We start from the raw sequence: 21,046 nt of genomic DNA, 5'->3' as shown, positions 1-21,046 counted from the left end.
TTAATCCCTACTAAGCTTTACCTACGTTAAAATAGGTTTGATTGTTGATGAATGTGCGAAAAGGCATTATGTTGTACTATCTACATTTTTATATTTGGTTTTACTGCATAATGTCAACTTCGGCAGTATTAGCTCACATAAATTATCTGTTATGTAAGTAGATTGTTCCTGTCAGTAACTAGAGAAAGATTTTCATTATGCACCTTAACATAAATGTGATTTCAAACCCAATATCAATGTGCTTCTTATTTTATACTAACAGAATTGTATAATATGTATTCATGTTTCTGCATAAAAATTGTTTATTTCATAAATTAACATATTTCAGCAACTCTACCTGAACAACCAAATTTTCCGATAATAATATATTCGTCAGCCCTAATCCAACTCTATTTTTCTAAAGTGAAAAGATACCTTCTTCTTCTTCTTCCTGGCTGTATATGTCCCATATCATTTGGGGTCAGCCCTCCTTGTACGTTTACGCCACAGTGTACGGTTTTGTGTTGTCTCCGTATCTACCAAGTCGCGGGGGGTCCGCCTGAACCTCTTTTTCCCTCCTGAATGGTCATTACTTTTCTCGTCATGTGGTTTTCATTTCTTCTCATGACATGCCCATACCATCTCAGGCGGTTTTCGCGAAGTTTGTCTTCGATTTTAGCGACTTTGAAGGTTCCGCTTATGTATTCGTTTCTAATCTTATCCATCCTAGAAACTCCCCCAGCCCAGCGTAGCATTTTCGTCTCTGTAGTATGCAGTTTCTGTTCATCTGTCTTTTTCAATTGCCAACACTCAGAACCATACAGAAGAGCCGCAGCGGGTCTTATTGCTTGTTTGTACACTTTGCCTTTGGTTTTTATTGGCATTCGGTGGTCACAGAGGACGCCTGTCATGGAACGCCATTTCATCCAAGCTGTAGTGATTCTACTCTGTATATCTTCTGCGGTACTATCTTTAGGTGCTACTACAGATCCGAGATATTTGAATTTATCCACTCTCTTTAGTTGGACCCCGCCTATAGATGGTGTATTATTAGATGTAGTAGTGAAAAGATACCTACTATTAAAAAATTTATACAATATTAAACATGTCTATGATGAGGCCCACTGTCTATCAGTCCGCCGGACGATATCGGCCTGTCAGTTAGAACAAAAATTTGACAGTTCCGAATAACTTGCCCCTTTGTTGTGCTTTTGCGGAAATGTACCTACGATAAGACTATAATATCTAATCAACAAACATTACAAATAAACAAAAACGGAGTGAAGCTAAGTAAAAGCGCGTAGAAAATATCCGAAATTTCGCATCTAATTCAATAGGTAAGTAAGTAGCCTGTTTTTTGCTCCTACGAAATTAATTACCCATGTTTTTTACTCTGTTCCAATTTCCTGCTTTCAGAAAAGTCACCCGTAGGGAGTTTTAGCACCAATTGAGTAGCGTGAAACCGCAAAACCACAGTTTTAGGGTTCCCTAGTCAACTAACCCTTATAGATTCGCCATGTCCGTCTGTCCGTTCGTGCGCGGCTTTGCTCCGTGATCGTTAGTGCTAGAAAGCTGCAATTTGGCAACAAATAAGGGTCTCCAACAACCATTTTTAAATAAAGTAAATATTTTCTGAAGTAATCGGCCGAAAGAAAAACTATATGTGTGTGTCCCCCCTCTCACTTTTTAACCATGGGTTCAAATAATATGGAAAAAATCGTAGAACAAAAGCTTAATAAATACTGTCGAGGAAAACTATAGCGATCGGTCCAGCCGTTTTTGATTTATTGCAAAAGTCTTATTTTCTTAGTAAAAAGACGTACCTACCTACAAAGCGCTGCGAAGGTACTTCTTTATATGTACTTGTCATGGACATGAACATAATACTAATAGCCCCCGCTTTAGCCCATTCTGACAAAATAGTAACTACGGAACCCTACACTGAGCATGGCTCGACATGCTCTTGGCCGATTTTTTCTGTTATAAGTATAGCAGGTCCACCTACCCAATTTTAAATAAGTAACTATAGTGAGCATGGACGTATTTAACACGAATAGCAGTGTACACGCAGTGTATGATTCCGAATTGCGGTCGGCACACAAATCGTTGGAATGACAAAAGACAACAACTCTACGCCGCATAGCCCGGCGAAATGACTAATAGGTAATCGCCACAACAGACGAATAAAGGAAACGTTTATGACGTAAAGAGGAAACGTAGATGTTTTCTCAAATAAGTTGAAACAAGAAAAAAACATCACACGATAATTCTGACGTCGAGTGTGTTTTTACGTAACTTTTAACAGACATTATTGCTATTACTTTTTCACTTCTTTTATGATTACGACACCGAAGCAATCTATTACGTTATTTACAATAGCGAAACGAAAATAGTTATTTGTTTTACAAGGAGGCAAAGTTGTTGTTAAACCTCTCGTGCTAATATTGATACCCGAGCAAGCGAAAGATTCCAAAATTGAACCTCGAGCGTAGCGAGTACATGTCGTAAAGGCTATCTTGATTGTTCAAAAACTAATGACAAAGTTACATTTTATCTACAAGTGGCAAAGCAATTTGATGCAATGTTTGTTGTTTCCTTGTGCTGGCTGGTAGAATGATTAATCCAGTAACTTTGTCACCTGAAAGTACTGCGTCAAATCCGGTAGTTCTGATTTTTTGTGGACTTGTTTATGATGTTGGCCCAATGAATAATCCAAGTTTGTGACCCCAAGTGCCGAACGCAACTTTGTCAAAAATCGAAAAAACCACAAAAAGTTAAAAAAAAAACCAAATTAATTGGTTGCAAATTATTATTTTTTACTTTTTCTTTGCGCCATTTTTATTACATCTCTAAATCAATTAAGTTACTAGAGAAAGGCCTCAAGTTTGCTAATAACATTTTTGGCAACCGTATTATGATCTAGAAAAGCGCGTGAATGAATGATATGGTGGACACATTCCGTATATTTATAACCATAGTTTTAAATTTTATCGCAATGGAATATAGTTCAAATTGTTGAAAATTATAATAATGTTTTAATTACTGACCATACGTAAAAGCCCCTTAGAAACGTATAAATTATTCCAGCGCAGATTGTGTGCCAAGCTACAAACGTACGTTAGGATTAAGGGTTCGTTCCGATTTTGGGTGAATTCGTATTCTGACGTCCTTTTTTTAAACATGGATACTATAAATAAATATATTTTTTTATTTCACCCTAACATATAAAACAAGACGGCTCAAGGTTTTAAAAAAGAAACCTCAAAATAGTAGATTGTTAACCAAGGGTGGAAAGTGAACCATATGACCCGAGACGTTTTGGCCAATAAATTCAAGGGTGAGATAGTTACTTTTACCCGAGTTAAACATTCTACTTTTCATTTCGACTAAGATTAATTAAAAATGTGCTAGTATTTATCATTTCGTTATTTCATTAAGTAAATTAATTAATCCACTTCGTCGCCTTTTTCTAGTAGCATTTCGTTTCTGTAAGGGTCGCAGTTCTAACCCAACCTAACCCATTTTTCTTGTAGCACGTCGTTTCTCTAAGGGTAGCAGTTCTAACCTAACCTAACCCACTTTTTAGTAGCATTTCGTTTCTGTAAGGGTCGCAGTTGTAACCTAACCCACTTTTCTTGTTTCATTTCGTTTCTGTAAGGGTCGCAGTTCTAACCTAACTCACTTTTCTGGTAGCATTTCGTTTCTGTAAGGGTCGCAGTTCTAACGTACGGTGAGGGGTACGGGGGGTTGAGCGGGAGGGGCTAGTAATTTTGGCATCATTTTACTTTATTTGGTAATATGTTTACATTTTTTGGTAATCATAGCGGTTTATTTAGGTAAAAATATTGCATTAATTTGCTCTTCAAGATTTGGTGATCATTCATTATATTTGGTGATCATTCATGATTTTTGGTGTTTGAATACAATTTGAAGTGCAGTCGTGATTTAAGCAGGTGGTAATTTTGTAATTTTAGACCTTATTTTTTTGGTGTTTAGTATTTTTTTTGGTGAAAGAGATTTCTTTATTTAGGGTACCAAAGTATTTTTTGGTGGTCATTATATTTGGTGCCGTTATAAACATATACGAGTATGTACTTAAAACTAAGATAATATGCTTATCACTAAATTAATAATATGGAAAAGACATACAAATAATAATAATAATATGTATTTTATATTGTTTTGTAAGTTATATATTACTTTTATTAACCGACTTCAAGATTTCAAATCAAAATCAAAATCAAAAAATCAAAATTTATTTATTTGTAAACATAGGTTAAATATAGAACTTATACAATAATTTTCACTATGTTTTGCCATTTGGCATACAAATATAATCAAGAAGAGATCAAAAGGAGGAGGTTCTCAATTCGGTTTTTTTTATGTTTGTTACTCCATGACCGTCATTTCTAGACCGTTTTGAAATTCTTTTTTTGATTGTAAGTATATACATACAGATTGGTCCCGTTTTTGTCAAAACGCAGTTCTGATGATGGGATCCATAAGGAACCGAGGGAACTTCTCAAATGTGAAAGGCATACATATAGTGATTTTTGTATTTTCATCAACAAATCCAGCATTTACATAAAGAAAGTGACATTTGATGAAGTGGAACTGCTGATGATGATCAGAGTGGACCTCTTCAACGACATAAGTCACGTTTCACGTTTAGCGATTTATTCTCTTCGTTATGGACCCAGACCCAAACTTGGACCTGGACTTTTTTTTTGAACTGCGATCCTCACAGAACCGAACTGCTATCAGAAAAGTGGGTTAGGTTAGGTTAGAACTGTGACCCTTACACAAACGAAATGCTATCAGAACATTGGGTTAGGTTAGGTTAGAACTGTGACCCTTACAGAAACGAAATGCTACTAGAAAAGTGGGTGGTTTTACCTCTTTTTAGGTAGGCAAAAGATGCTGTCTTTTTCATTTCATTGTCTAGAGTGCACCATCAACAATAAGTAACCTTTCAACGAAGTCGGTTTTTTTTTCTTAAAAATTATTTAGTGTATGTTATCTATTTCAGTTTATAATTTATATATATTAGTGTGACTACTTAAAAAACAGAAATCAAAAATAATTTCATAAAATAATTCGATTTTTTTCCCTAGTTGAATAATTAACAAATAATTAATTAATAAATAATTAAGTTAATTTGCAAAAATAAATCCAACTTTATTAATAACCTCTTTTTTTTGCTCATGTATTTTATCAGACCTTATCATGTAACTAGTAAAGAAATATCGGAAACTATAATAACAACACTGTGGCTACCACCAGTTTGGCACTGACATAAACGCTATCGAGAACGTAATTTACTTTCTATGCATGTCGCTCGTACTCGCATGTAGCGAGATGTATAGAAAGTAAATTACGTAGACGTTAGCGTACCTATATGTCAGTTTTGACACTGTCAATGACCCATGGTACGGGTACAGATAACGCAAAAATAATTGAAACGTGCTTCAACAGAAATATATCACAAAATAGAAACAAAAGTTTGTCTTGACTCGACTGCCACAAACGAACATTTCGTTACGTGCCGGAAGGGCTATTGTGTGACGGACGGGGGCATAATGTAGGTATCAGGCTGACGATGACACGACGATGCTATTGTCTTATTCCCGCAATTACTCGACAGATATTCTAACAATATTTGTTGTAGTAGGTAATTAGGCCAGGCAACGAATGCTCAAAAAAAGTTATACAAACGTCTCTAAGAACAAATTAAATTATTTTCTATGAAAATATTTTAATTTGTAGTTTTTCAAGTAGACACACTATACTATTTAAACTATAAACTGAAATAAATGTCATATACGCAGGAAAAAATGACCAAAGCCTCCAGTGTCCAGAGCTGGAATCGAACCAGCGTACCCCGTTTATCGGACAGGTGCCTGAACCGCTCGGCTATCCGTATTTTATCCGTATTTATCGGTATTTTTTCCTTCGTATATGACATTTATTTCAGTTTATAGTTATACAACTGAAAACCTGAAAACAGTTTGTTCAGAATCAAGAGTAGAATCGATTACATTATATTTTAATGCAGGTTGTATTTTTTATTAGTTTCCCATTTTTAGCGTGCTCGGTCTAAAAATTACAAACGCAACACTACTACTGTATCATTGGTAGAGGTTGCATACTAGGTACTGTTTTTAATACTGGCTGTTCTTTTTCACGATTCTTTTTTCGCTGCACGAAGTTGTCATGTGTGTCAAAAAAATTTATGACTCAGTGTCATTGTTTCCGTATTCTCGAGATATTGATTATTTTCGAAATGGCATTTAGATTCACTAAAGTTCAAAACTGCGAAATGGTACGGATGTTAGCACGCTGCAACGATAACGTCAATTTAGCAGTACGACGTTTTCAAGAGGAGTTTGGGGTTGCCTTTTCAAACGGCACAATGTTTGCGGCTACGCAACGGCTACGTACTGACGGTACCTTTCGGCCACCAATGGCCGTAGAAAGAAATATCCAACGCGATCCTGATTTCGAGGCGGCAGTTTTGGAATTCTTTCGCTATAATCCTACGGCTAGCACACGACAAGCAGGTCGGCGATTTAATTGTAACCACGTAGTGATTTGGCGTGTTTTGAAAGACGACCACCAGCATCCTTATCACTACCGGCGATGTCAAGAGTTAAACCCTCTCGATTTTAAACCCCGTGTTGAGTTTTACCAGTGGTTCTTGGAAAACTGGAACAGGAACATTTTATGGACTGATGAATGTACATTCACGAGGCGAGGTTTGTTTAACCAACATAATAGACACACTTGGGCACACGAAAACCCTTTTCTAGCAGAAGAAGACTCGTTCCAACATCGGTTGTCGCTAAATGTATGTGCGGGAATAATAGGACTATACATACTGGGGCCAGTGTTTTTACCACGTTTGAATGGCGATAGTTACCTGCAATTTATCACGAACACTCTTCCTGAATTACTCGATATCGAAGTACCCTTGCAATATGTAAGACGAATGTACTACCAGCGCGATGGCACTCCAGCTCACTTTCAGCTAAACGTAAGGAGACATTTAGATGATCTGTCCGCATTGGATCGGGCGTGGAGGTCCAATCCAGCAGTGGCCAGCCAGGTCACCTGATTTGACACCACTAGACTTTTTTTTGTGGGGCCAAGTGAAGTCTTTGGTGTACGATGACGGAAATAGCCCAGCGACTGTCGTCGAGCTTCGAAACAAAATTACAGCTGCATTCGAAACAGTGAAAAACAACGCAGAAGTGCTAAACTCTCTTAAAATGAATTTAAGAAAACGAGCGTTGCTGTGCTCTCGTCAGGGTGGTAGGCATTTTGAGCAGCTGTTGAAGTAGAGCGAACACAAATACCCCGAGGTATACAAGTTGTAAATAAGCACATGTTTAATTAAATTTAAAAAAATAATCTGCGTTGTTTTTTTGTCTAAGTAGTTAGACAATTAAATTTACCTAGATAAGTGTGCTAACTAAGTACAATCTTCCCAAGAACATGTTGAGCATACTTACAAGTCTTACAACCTTGTCATTTTAAAGTAAGTATTGCGTTCGCTTATTGCCATTGAATGTCAAATTTGAAGTTTACTATGACAAAGTTCTATTGTATTAACATCAACACTCTTAACTGACAATCGATGATAGGGTCTTTGCAATAATGTTTAAGAATTGTCAGTAATCTGTGTGGGCGATGATACGCTAACGGTTACTACGTCACACATACGTAATCAACGAATGTAGAGTTACTAATCGACCAGAATTACGAAAATAAAAGAATCAGCAATATCTTTGAAAAAAAATACACCGATTTGAGAATAAATACACTAGACTAATTCTGAATTTAGAAAATCAGTTGGGGTCTGAGGTTTTCAGTGGCTGGTGTAACACGTTGTGTAGGGAAATGCTTGAAACACAATTTTTGACTTCGTAACAAGCATTCGTTTCAAGCATTTCCCTCTAATACCTTTTTGTTGCTTGGCCTTAAATATATATAGCAGACTTTAATAGAAACATGGCTTTTATTCTTCGAGTACTTCATTTAACTAGTCGGTGCTCGGCTTAGGAGTCTTTAAGTAACACTTACCTACTTTAACGGCACAGGTGGCCTATTATAATAATATGAATGAACAAAAATATTCGTATGCACCCTTAATAGGTATAAATAATAATTTTATTAATTTGAGTAAAATGGGTATTAAACATTTCATAAATATTAGCTTTTTATTTCGTTTGTGATATTTTTCTGAACCTAATCATAGGCCGACTAATCGGTCATTTTGGCCGACTAGTTGCCGACTAATCGCCGATTACAAATCTGACCGGGTAGTCGGCTTTCTACTACTTGCGGCGGACTACTTGGTACATCCCTAATTACAATTATAAAACTGTTATTCGCATGTTTATGTACATTTAATGGTTCGATCAAGATGCAGATTTCATTAACTAGAGTTCGTCTAACTCTGCACCAACTTCAACGTAAAATTTCATCTAATCTACTCAATTTTCTTTTCAGGAACTAATCACTACTTTGTACATAGGATTCCTGGGCCTTATTTTTGCATCATTTTTGGTTTACTTGGCAGAGAAAGATGTCGAGCATACAAAATTTAAAAATTTCGCCGAAGCTTTATGGTGGGGAGTTGTAAGTAAAATACCATCAATATTTTGTTTACACTTATTCAAATTTCTAGACAAGATGTTTCAATAAAGTATATTATTACTGTGCCAATAGAACGCGACAAAGACTTTAAATGTTTCTAAAGGAAATTACAAACTTTTGGTGAGTTCACTTTGTCTGGCGTAATTTGTTACGACAAGATACTTGTGATTATCGATCGTCCACGTGAAACCCCTTGTAACAACAGCTATACCTACATTATAGGCTACACCTTAGCATACGTCATTATCGTTAAAAGCCTCCTCTATGCGGCGAAGGTTCATAAATGTTTACGTAGTATGTTTTGTTACTAGATCACACTGTGCACTGTGGGGTATGGCGACATGGTGCCCCAGACCTGGCAAGGAAAGTTCATTGCTTCATTCTGCGCGCTACTCGGGATATCTTTCTTCGCGCTCCCTGCTGTGAGATTCATTTACTCAAATCAACTCTTTGCTTGCCGTAGGTATTTCTAAAATGAATACTAACGAACTATAACATTTTCATCAGGGTATCTTGGGTTCGGGATTCGCTCTAAAAGTACAACAGCAACAGAGGCAAAAGCATATGATCAGGAGGCGGCAACCGGCAGCAACGCTAATCCAAGCGCTTTGGCGCTGCTATGCAGCCGATGAGCACTCTATGAGCGTGGCTACCTGGAAGATACATCAAATTCCTCTTCCCAGTCCGCAGACGAGGTAAAGACTCCTCCACATTCTTTAAGCGGTGTTTTTTAACTCCTAGAGGTGATGATTTGGTTTGTGTTGACAGCAGGGTGATGAGCGCGTCGTTTAAAAACAACGCGTCATTCGTGTCGCGGCTGCCGACGATCCGCCGACACAAGAGCACCTCGCTGCACTCCCCCGCGCCGCACTCCAAGCCGGCGCACCGGTATGACGTCAACGCCAGTGCAGAAAATCTCGGTGAGCTCACACAGCTGTTATGCTTATTCCTAATATATAATATATTATTATTATCACACGCTCCTATCAGGAAACTGCATTACTTCCAAATACAGATACTAAACAAAAACATTTTAAGTCCGTTGTTGACATCTATAAAGCAGCACTCAAATTTTAACATTAAGTTAGCTTTTATGTCCAAATTTCACTTTTCAAAATTTTCTTTTTTTTTTGATAGATTCCTTCCTTTAGCTTTATATATATATATATATATATATGTGTACCAAATCAAAATCACTGCGGTGCTACAAAATAATCTATAATTTATCACCTACGTCGCAAAATATTCGTAGTACCTACCTACAATCAACTTCGTGCATTTAAAATCATCAAATATAACCAATCCTTTCACTTTATTACTATTCGTTTCTGTTATATTAATAATTTCCCGGGATGAATTCAAATATTTTGCGTGGCGCTAAATTTATTGAATAGGTTTATTATTAGGTTTGTATTAAAATATACTATAACTTTAAAAGTAAAACATTACGATTGGTGAAAAATATAGTACGTGGATAGTTTACAAACATGAATATTAACTAATAAAAATATCGATAACTCTACAAATAAACTGAAAGCAAGTTAAGGCTTTAGTGTCGTGTTTGAATTGTTTTTTTCAAAGCAATCAGAAAACTGCACCTCAACTTGAGACATCTCCATGGACACTGATCAAAAATTTTGTCAGCACTACCGATATCACCCACCACCGGACACTCAACCCTGATGATTGCATTATGTAGTTGCGATGGTATAGAGGATGACCTGATGTTGCCCTGTTCCGTAGATACTCGCACAGCGGGCGGGGACCGTGCGTGTTGTCTACTACATTGTTGGAAAAGCTGCTTCAAAGGTTTTCTTCTCCATCTTTTAGACGGCACATGGCATGACAGTTACAATCGATTAACTTCTGCTGCGTTTCTTATAAATTCTTACTAGTAAATTTTTTTTCAAAAGAGAATGTGAATACAAGACAAGCGATTTTTTATGATGTAGTAAATGAGCCCGGATAGAGATTGGACTTCCGGTTATATAACTGGCTATCTGTTTTAGCTCCAGACACGATTGCTGGCATCCTACCATACCTTCTACTTCTTTCTATTTCATTCACTTTATTTTAATTAAAAGGCACCCGCGTAGCAAATCGCTTCGAAGTTCTTTAAGATACATTGCAATCCGAAGCTTTATATTCTCCATTTTGAGTAACGATCAATGCTTCTAAGAGTATGATTGCTTCCGCGTACTTTCAGTGCTGACGTATGGAGTAACATGTTGTTTTACTCGATTGAAACTTGAGAGTATCTTAGAGTTGACACGATAAACTTTGTACTATTCATGATTACAGGCAAATAGCGTACCTACCTGACGTTATTGGAATGGCTTAAATTCAGGCTTTCATTTTAAAATTTGGTTCCAAAATCTTAAACGAAACGAAAATATTCCACCGCTTTGCATTATTTATTGTGCATGCCAGGTAGCAAATAGGATATCAGTACAATACTTATTTGTAATATGATAAATTTGTATATTTACCTCGAAATTAGATAACTAACTCTGCATCCCGTAAGTATATGTACGTATATACTCGGGAATGATATCGTTGGCGTCCGCCTGTCTGAGCTTTGACTTCAATTGAGAAGACACAGCTTTAGGTAGGTACTCACCAACACTTGTGTTCTTTGAGCTCACCCACACGGCGTATATTCACGTACAGACCTGTTTTAGCACCCGCCCCACGCTTTTCATGATGTGTACTTGTATTTTAATTAACAGTTGTAATTAATTTAATAGCTAGGTACACACCGTACATAGGATTTAGTGATGTAACTCAACAAGTTTATTTTCTTTGAAGATAGTTTTTTCTCTATTTTATGACTGCTGGCATCTCAAAATTGTCGTACATGATAACTAGCAATACAATTAAGTAATAGAAAAAGGAAAAAGTATCATACTGCTTTCACAATGATGGCGTACCGTACCTACTCAGGAATAAGTGTAACAAATGCATTATATTCAAAAAAAAGATATTTGCTATGTTTATTTGCCGCCTGCAATTTGATCGCTCGCAAAGAACGTGTAGTAGTACTTACAAGGATGTCTGTTAGGAAATTTTCGGTTTAATAACCTCTGCTGTCATAAAAACATAACCAACTAATTTTTTAATTATCAATCGATGTGCGAAGTCTCAGGCAGTGAAACGGATACCTACAGTACATTGTGCAACGAAGGGGGGAAGCGAGATTTTGTAAACGAGGTCTCTCCAGATTACAATTTTCTTACCCCCGGAGTTGAAATTGTGTAGTTTTTCATCACACACTTGCGAAGAAAAAACTAAATTTTAAGTGAAATGATTATTAAATACAGTGACATTTCAAACATTCGTCCGCGTTATATGCGCGTTATCTGAGATCACGCTGGGTGGGGTACCTCTAAAAGTAGTTGATAGGGTTAAATATCTTGGTCATATGCTCACCAGTGACCTGAGCGATGACCCGGATCTGGAGAGGGAGAGGAGAGCGATGGCTGTGCGGGGCAATATGATCGCCCGCAGATTCGCACGCTGTAGTAACGAAGTCAAACTGACGCTTTTCAAGGCCTACTGTCAGACGTTCTACACGTGTAGTCTGTGGGTGAAATTTACACAGAGAGCCTACAACGCAATTCGCGTGCAATACAACAACATCCTCAGAATGTTGTTGCGGCTGCCGAGACATTGCAGTGCATCCAGAATGTTTGCTGAGGCGCGTACAGATGACTTTTTCGCCGTCAGAAGAAAAAGAGTTGGATCACTGCTAAGTCGTATGCGGGGCAGCAGCAACGGCCTTCTGAGGGCGTTGGCTGAGCGTCTCGACTCTCCTCTCACTCGCGACTGGGTGGAAGTGGCGATTGGCAGGGCCAAGTAGAGCAGGTTGTCTGCTTCGCTTGCCCCTGCCAAATATTTTTTCCTATATCATGTAGGTAATTTTGTATTGTTCAATTTTAATTATTGTTGTTTTTGTATTGTGCCACTAACATAGTTATTAAGATACTCTGTAACTAACAAACTATGGATCAGCTCGGTCTGAAATAAATTATTTATTATTATTTGTATCTCCTTGGATATCACGGGCCTATAAATCCCGGTCTTTTGATAGGCTTGCGTGGGGATATAGATCAAACACGTAGAGGCCCCTTGGAGAGCTTTAATGTCATGTAGAACGCCTGCTGGAACCCGTTCACAGGCGCAACAATAGACACCCATGAACCGGTCGCAGCAGGCATTCGGACTATTGCAGAAAAAGTGAACAGTATACCGGTCTATGGATTGAAGTTTGGATGGACAATGAGACTGGGCTATTGTAAAGAACTCCGGACACCTGCCATAACAATGTTAAAACACGTTATCGAGGCAGGTGGTGACTTGCCGCTGACTAGATGGGCCCCTGAAACGGCCGTCGTGAAGACGACCAGGAGCAACACCAGTGTGAGCGGCTCAGGGGTGTCGAGAGGTGTGCGCCGCTTTCTACCCAGTGGCTGTTAGCAGCCACTGTGCCAACTCGCGTCTTATGCATCGTTCACTTCCACCCCTGGAGCATATAGCTCTTACGACTCCCCCCTGGACGGCCAATGAAGGCAAGCCAGAGCTGAGAGTCCTGCGGGTCCCCTTGGGGTCCACTCCGACCGACGAAGACACGCCGGAGACGGAGACCCTGACCGACTCTCTGGAGCACTCGGGTCCGTGGGGTCGTCACTCCCCAACAGCTCGCCACAAGCTGCCCCGCGGGCTTATTATTATTATTATTATATTATTGTCATTTCTTAACAGGTTAGGCATCGAAGGCACAGACCTTGGGCATTCAGCCACGATTGAAAAACGGGTATACAGGTGAAGAAAATCGAAAAATAATTTATTGTCATAAAAATAAGCGGCCTATTTTATTTTTGTTAATACACAAGTATTGTAAATGATATGCTTAACTTTTATACAAATTTTCATTACTATACCGTGAATAGTTTAGAAGGTATATACATATACCTATTCTTTTTATGATCTTTAGTTATTTTTTTACTCCGTAATTCTGCCGCATTAGATATTAGCGATTCCAATACAACACGATATATAATATTGATATATCAAACAAAAATAAAATAGGCCGATTAGTTTTATTACAATAAATTATTTTTCATTTTCTTCACCTGTATACCCGGGTCAACTTTGACATCTGATAACATAAAAACTAGAAAGTTTTGGCAAGCCGGAGTTCTTGTGAGCTGAATAAAACGATTAGAACTATGCATTTTTAATATAAAAACTGAATGAGACCAAATGAGGGTTATTATAGTGCGACTTAAAATAGCAGAAATTAAATAAAATGGAACTAAAAAAAACCATACTAAATTGTTGCCATGTTTAAGCATTTTACATCAAAAATGTGACAGTTACATTTATTTTCTACAATTTCTTGTCGGACTATAACACACTGTGCGTCGGTGGCCATGGGCAGTTGCTTTTTGTACGCAATTCAGTATAATTTGCTATAAGCAAAGATAGATATTACTCCGTAATAGATGGATACAGTCTAAGGAAAAAACGTGCCTCGAAAATCACGAAAATTTTATTCTCGATCAGATGGCGCCACTAGCTTTGGCCTACTCTCGTATAGAGGGCGTTGATGGTTTCGTTTGTTATTTATAATTTTAACGCATATCCGTTAAAGAATATGGGTCAAAACCATATAAAAATAATTAATGCAAATAAAAAAAACATTTATCCATATTTAAATACATTTTACGTATTTTTTTAAATCTTCATTTTTAGTTTTAAAGTATGTCGATAGATGGCAGTGAATTTACAGTGGTTACAAAATTTACTATGACAGTACCGCTCTATCTTATTATATCCTCTTTGCTATAAACGATCTATTTACTTATTTGATTAACACAGGATCAAAGTTATTAAAATATGATTATGGCGACTTTTTCGGTCGGGCTTGTCAATAAGTCTGTCACAAATAAAATCTCGGACGGCTAAATTTTAATTACACAAATTAGAAGTAACAAAATATCAACTTATTGCGTCAAGGAATTCTTCACCAGTCAATTACTGTACTGGGACTGGGACACAAAGAGAATTTTAACTGTTTTCTGCCCTTACCTATGCATCTTGCAGGCACCGAAAGCTGAGAAGAAATAATTAACTGAGCTTTTACCTGGCTTTCATTTAGAGGATTATTATGAAAAGTCTTACATAAAAACTTAAGGCTATTCAATGTCTACTCGTATATTAGTTAAACAACATCAATCTGGTATGATTCTCTGAAAAACAAAAATGCCGCAAACTGTATAAAAAAAGGTTTTTTAAAATCAATCATGGAAACTTCTGGTAGGGTTTATAAACTGTCTAAAGTCTGTAAATATTTATTGTAAGTCAAATTTATTGTTGTCTCCTAATTCCTAAATGTTATTTGATGAACAGTAATTACATTTCGACTTCGTTTTCTACCCTAAAGGAATGATGGAACTTTAAGTCATTAATAAATACCTATAAGTCCGAGTATAATGCACGTGAACAACAGCTTGTCTGTTTTAAAATAGGTGATTAGATAATATAATAGTATGTATGTACTCTAAGAACAAATTATTTCAGTATGTATGTATTCCCGATCCGTCCGTTCGTTCCACGAGTCCACGACACGACAAGTGCTCGAGATTGCCATTCTGAGATCTGCTAGCCAACGCCCGATCTATTAAATGAGGTCCTTCAACCCTCAAGCATTTGTAAGTCGGGCGCCTTATCGTGCACAGTAAGCGGAGATTTCCAATTGGAAAAGAAATCCGAAGTCGAGTGGAGTTTTATTGTTATCCCATGTCGCGAACTGTGCTCGGAATTTTAGTTTTCGCCTCATATTTCTAGTACACAAAATAATGCACAAAAATGACAATTTAATTGTAAAAATAGCAAGTGCCTACTTAAAATACCGTAATTATTTTAATACTAGCTGTTGCCCGCGACTTCGTACGCATGGATTTGTAACATTATGCAGCAAAAGATATCAGTAGGGACGGTTAACCATTTGTTAATAATTATACAGCGCATAAAATTTGTCTTTCACAAAGTACGAAGTTTCAAACCCTAACTGAAAAAAATTGTTCTCGATATAATCCTTCTCAACACATAGATTTTCAAATCCACTATTAAAATAAAATGTTCGCTCCAGATGCAAACTTTATTAATACAAACTTTTCAAACACGGTGCAATCAGATTTCGTCTATTTTTTTAATATAATGCCCTTTTATCAAGTTTCATGTTCCTAGCTTAAACGAAAACTTGTTCCCCATATAAACTTACATCCCCTTTTTAATCCCCTTAGGAATTGAATTATTAAGAACGTTGAAATAACTTTTTTTTGTAATATAATACAATGCCTTTCTAAGAAGTTTCAAAGCATTTGTAATGGATTCAAACTTTCAACCCCTTTTTAACCCTTTTAGGGGATGAATATTTTTAATTACTTTTCTTGTATTCTAATAATATGCCTTTATACAAAGACTGAAGTCCTGTACTCAAAAAAGGTTTGATCTCCATACAAACTTTCAACTTCTTTTTTACCACCTTGGGGGATGAATTTTCAAAAACGCTGAATGTAGTTTTCTTGTTTTTTAATAATATATCTTTTTCCCACGGTTCGAATTCATAGCTTAAAATAAAACTTGAACCCCATACAAACTTTGGACCCTCATTTCATCCCCTTAGGGGATGAATTTTGAAAAACCCCTTCTTAGTAAATACTAAGTATACTAACGTTATAAAAACTACCTATTGTGAAAAATTCAGCTCTCTAGGTCCAACGGTTTGGGCTGGGCGTTGATTTAAGTGAGTCAGTCAGTCAGGACTTTTACGTTTTAGATTTTTTGTCAAGTTTTCGTAAACACTCATTTTTGACACGTCCAAAACATGCATTAGGGTTCAGGGTGCGTAGCCAACGTGCCAATCGTTAACGCTCCGTAGCGTGTCGTAGTCATATCTCTTTATCACTCTTCCGTATTAGTGCGACAGTGACAGACTGACAGTTGCGTTTCGTTCGCGACGGAGCGTTAACGATTGGCATGTTGGCTACGCACCCAGTGCTGAGGCACTAAAATGAAATAAGTAATGAAACCCCACGCTGCCAGTAATACTAATAGAGGCAAGATCAAAATCGGAATAATTGGCGGCATATGAAACTTTTATACAATGGAAAATCAGCAAAAACGCCCAGTCTTTCTTTGATAACGTGTTGGTAGCTTACTTCAATGAACTGGCGAATAAGTGCCTACAAGCTCAGGACTTTGGTGCAATTATTCGATATTAAAACTGTAAGCCACTATTTTCAAAATTGTACTTTTACTGTTTTGACAAAAAAAACTAATTTATACGTTTTGTGTTTTCCTCGCAAGTGTGTTGAAAAAGTCGTATGAAACGCGTGTGTAATGAGTCCAGAGGGCGGAATTGCTCATGGCAAAAATCAAACGTTAATAGAGTTTGAACGTTGCATTTTATCGACTTTTTCAGCTATCTTTGATTAGCTAGTTGGCCATTTGACCTCTTTGATTAGATTAAAAGTAAATTGCATGGCAGTTAACTGTCATTTCTGCCACTAGTCTTTTTGCAACTAATTCACGTTTAAAAAAAATGGTAAATCCAAAATGAAAAACAATTAACAAATGGATAAAGAGATATCCTTGTCTTACTTACAACGAAAACAACTCAACAATATACTGCTCTAAATGTAAGGTTCACTTAAAGCACCTAAAAAAAATATTGCGTTGAAACACATAACGAGTAAAACACATTCACCCGAGTTTAAAGAGGTAAAGAACGATAATAGTTTTTATCTACATTTGATAATATTTCTCGTTTGTTGCAACATTCTATGGAAAAAAAAAAAATCCACATTTCCGGAATTTTTTAAGGTTACTGAACTTATCGATAGCTGAAAAGTCGATAAAATTCAACGTTCCAACTCTATTAACGTTTGATTTTTGCCATTCCGCCCTCTGGTAATGACCAACTTAGCACACTTGTATCATAATGTACTATTAAACATTAAACAGCCCACCGCTACAGCACAATGGCGGCAGACGGGGGGGTTGTTTAGTGGGTAGACTTGGGGTCCCATTAGCCTAATACAAGGAGTCCCACATAACCACTCGGGTTCGTCCCCGCGCCCTAGTGGTATGCGTAATTGCATTTTTCTCCTCCTAAAAAAAAGGATCAGCAAATTAAGTATGTCGCAACCCGTAAAAACAATGAAAAATTCAGAACTCAACAGATTGCAACTTGAAAATAATGTCATTTCATTTCGCCGCTCTTTTACGACATACTTGAGACTTCTAACTTAATACCAAGTAATTTTGAACACAATACCAATAAACACAACGTTATCTGTTATTTAGTTGAGTCAGTATAAAGTGTATTAGTGCAGTAACATTATTGAATCTTACGCTACGTTATTTATTCTATGAGTTGTTGCCGAAAGTTAATAAAACTATTTCTTAGAGCTCATATAAATATGATTTATATAAAAATAATACACCAACGTTTAGCTTTTGTTTTTATTTTATAACAAGAATACAAAGAGACCAAAGAAAACTAATAAGAATGAATAAGAGTAGCACAGAGAAAGCAACAACGCTTACCTAACGCGTATATAGTATACTGCGGTCACTTACTAGACTCGGTATGAAAAATCTTATTTACAGTATTTTAGATACCTACTGATAATGTTTATTATCATGTATCTTCATTATACATATTTATCGTGTTAAATTTAAAAACAAATTACTACTATTTCTATAATATTTAAAACGCCCTACCAATCAATTACTTTCATATCTACCCATTTAACACCGTCTGTTAATTAAAAATAAATTATAGAACTCCTTGAAAGTAGCCTTGATCGCATCAATTTCCAACCTGAAGAATCGAGATCGAGCAACACGTAAAGAAATTAATGTCATTCCGACCCTTTGTGAATGCTACACTCTTTATGAACGTTTGCACGTAAGTAAGAAAGAGATAACACATCGATCGATAGTTTGCTCAGACATTAAATGGCAACCGCTGCATTGACCTCATTATTAAGTTGTTTCTTCGATGCAGCCTTATGAATAGGCTAAATTAAATGTCAGATTTTTGATCTTGATTTTAAAAACTGTCGTCTTTCAACTTTGTTTCACAATCAAATTTTTTTACAATAATATACCTTACCTTCACGTATATTTCTATGTGTATCTTTATATTTACACAAATAATATTAAACTATTAATAACGTGTCCGGTTAAATAAAAACTTAAAAGAAAAAAAGAAAAACCGACTTCAAAAAGGTTAAAATAAAATAATATTATTCCTTTTCTATGCGCTAGCAACTGATACACTTTGAAATTGGTGCCAAGCCAAATTTTTAAAGCATCAACACCGTCAAATCGAATGCAGGCATTAGGCATACATATACATATCACTTATTGGCTTGGCACCGACTTCAATCGTATCAGTTGCTAGCGCATAGAAAAGGAATAATATTATTTTATTTTATCCTTTTTGAAGTCGGTTTTTTTTTTCAAGTTTTTATTTTCTACTTTTAAGCATGGAGACTATATAAAGGAGCCAAATTTCTATATATGAAAAGTGTCCATCAAAAAACAGTAATTAGGCGGCGCCACCATACACCGAAATACTACCAAAAACAACCTACGTAACTTGGTCGGGTTATTTGTTGCCTTATATGGTTCATGTTATACTCATGTCCCAGAGCCTAACTAGCGCCACCGGAGAGATTAGGAACTATTATTAAAAGCTGAAAGCGGTCACTTTTGCAACAATTCTGCCATAAGAGATTGGCATCCTTTCTATACCATCCATACTTTTTAGTTCAAATTTTTTCATGTCCACTGTCAAATGGCACTATTTAATTGTTAATGCTAAGTTTATTGATGAAAATACAAAAATCGCTGTATGTATGCTTAAAATATTTCAGAAGTTCCCTCAATCTCTCATGGAATCCATCATCAGACTAAACCTTCATAAAAATGTTCTTTACAAATCTTACTGGCTTAGTAAACTTAACGAAGAGGACAAATCGCTAAAGCGAACTATGCATCGTTAATGGGTTCCGTTCTGGTCTTCATCAGTAGTTCCACTTTATCAAATGACACTTTTTAATTGTTAATGCTTAATTTGTTGATGAAAATACAAAAATCGCTGTATGTATGCTTATAATATTTGAGGAGTTCCCTCAATCCCCAATGGAATCCATCATCAAACTAAACCTTGATAAAAAAATTCTTTATAATTTTTACTGGCTTAGTAAACATAACGAAGAGGACAAATCGTCAAAGTGAACTATGCATCATTAAAGAGTTTCGTTTTGATCATCATCAGCAGTTCCACTTCATTAAATGTCACTTTTTCTGAACGTAAATACTTGATTTATGAATGAAAATACAAAAATCACTATATGTATGCCTATGAGATTCGACGAGTTCCCTGGATTCCTCATGGATCCCATCATTAGAACTGGGTTTTGACAAAAACGGGACCAACTTGGGACTATACACATTCAAACAAAAAAACAATTTTCCAAATCGGTTCACCAATGACGGAGTTATGAGGTAACATACATACAAAAAAAAATATACGGTCGAATTAATAACCTCCTCCTTATGGGAAGTCGGTTAAAAATGATATGCATTTAGCGACCTAATCAATCAGTAAACTGTCTAGATAAAATCTTTCTGCAAATTGCTGCTATTTCACGTATATAGGTATAATTATGACATATTAGTATTACCTACAAACACGCTAAATGTCTACTGAATGTACACAAGCTGTAACAAAATTAGTATTTAGGAATCCGTTTAAGGACGTATTCGGTATCGTGTTATGATTAGGAAAAATTAGAAGAAAACATTTTTGACGCGAAAAAAATATATTCTATAGGGTAGCTCGTCCAAGTCGGCCAACCCTCCATAGAAAGGCCAACATTTTTTTGCGTCAAAACATGATTTTCTTCTACTTTTTCCCAATCATAAAACGATACCGAATATGCCCTTACACGGATCCCCACTATTTTTGTTACAATCTGTATTTGTATATAATCCGAAGATTTTTAAAATGATGTATTTATTAGTATGAATTGACACCCTAAAGCCCCTTATTCACACTCCTACAATGCAGTCCACCTCGCAGGACTGCGGAGTAGGATATAGCCCACACGGGGTCCCTTTGTTTAACATAATTATTGAAAGTCATAATGTAATGATTGTCATAGGTATTATCATTAGTCATAATTCTGAAACCGTTAACTTTTCAGGATTTTCCTCGGGTTATCCTATAGATAGGTTAGGTTAGGTTTGTTTTATGGCAATCCTGAAAAGTTACGCGTTTCTGAGAAAAACCAAATTATGACTAATGATAATATGACCATCATTACAT

The 21,046-nt window shown here is 36.4% G+C and overlaps 1 protein-coding gene across 9 annotated transcripts in view; it reads left to right on the top strand.

The window, feature by feature from the left end:
* The window catches only part of LOC134755899 (potassium voltage-gated channel subfamily KQT member 4), a 119,082-nt gene that overhangs the window by 53,553 nt on the left and 44,483 nt on the right, over positions 1–21,046 (top strand). For 8 of the 9 annotated variants that reach the window (XM_063692558.1, XM_063692562.1, XM_063692561.1 and 5 more), the window contains 4 exons: positions 8,491–8,619; positions 8,949–9,059; positions 9,145–9,332; positions 9,406–9,557. In XM_063692558.1, coding sequence (XP_063548628.1) covers positions 8,491–8,619; positions 8,949–9,059; positions 9,145–9,332; positions 9,406–9,557 — 580 coding nt within the window. The remainder of the gene's footprint in view (positions 1–8,490; positions 8,620–8,948; positions 9,060–9,144; positions 9,333–9,405; positions 9,558–21,046) is intronic. The other variant, XM_063692560.1, reaches the window with a different exon arrangement.

Source organism: Cydia strobilella, chromosome 3 (genome assembly GCF_947568885.1).
Source record: "Cydia strobilella chromosome 3, ilCydStro3.1, whole genome shotgun sequence".
Taxonomy (NCBI): Eukaryota; Metazoa; Arthropoda; class Insecta; order Lepidoptera; family Tortricidae; genus Cydia; species Cydia strobilella.
Note: the sequence above shows the minus strand (reverse complement) of the source record. Positions and strands in the feature narration are given on the sequence as shown.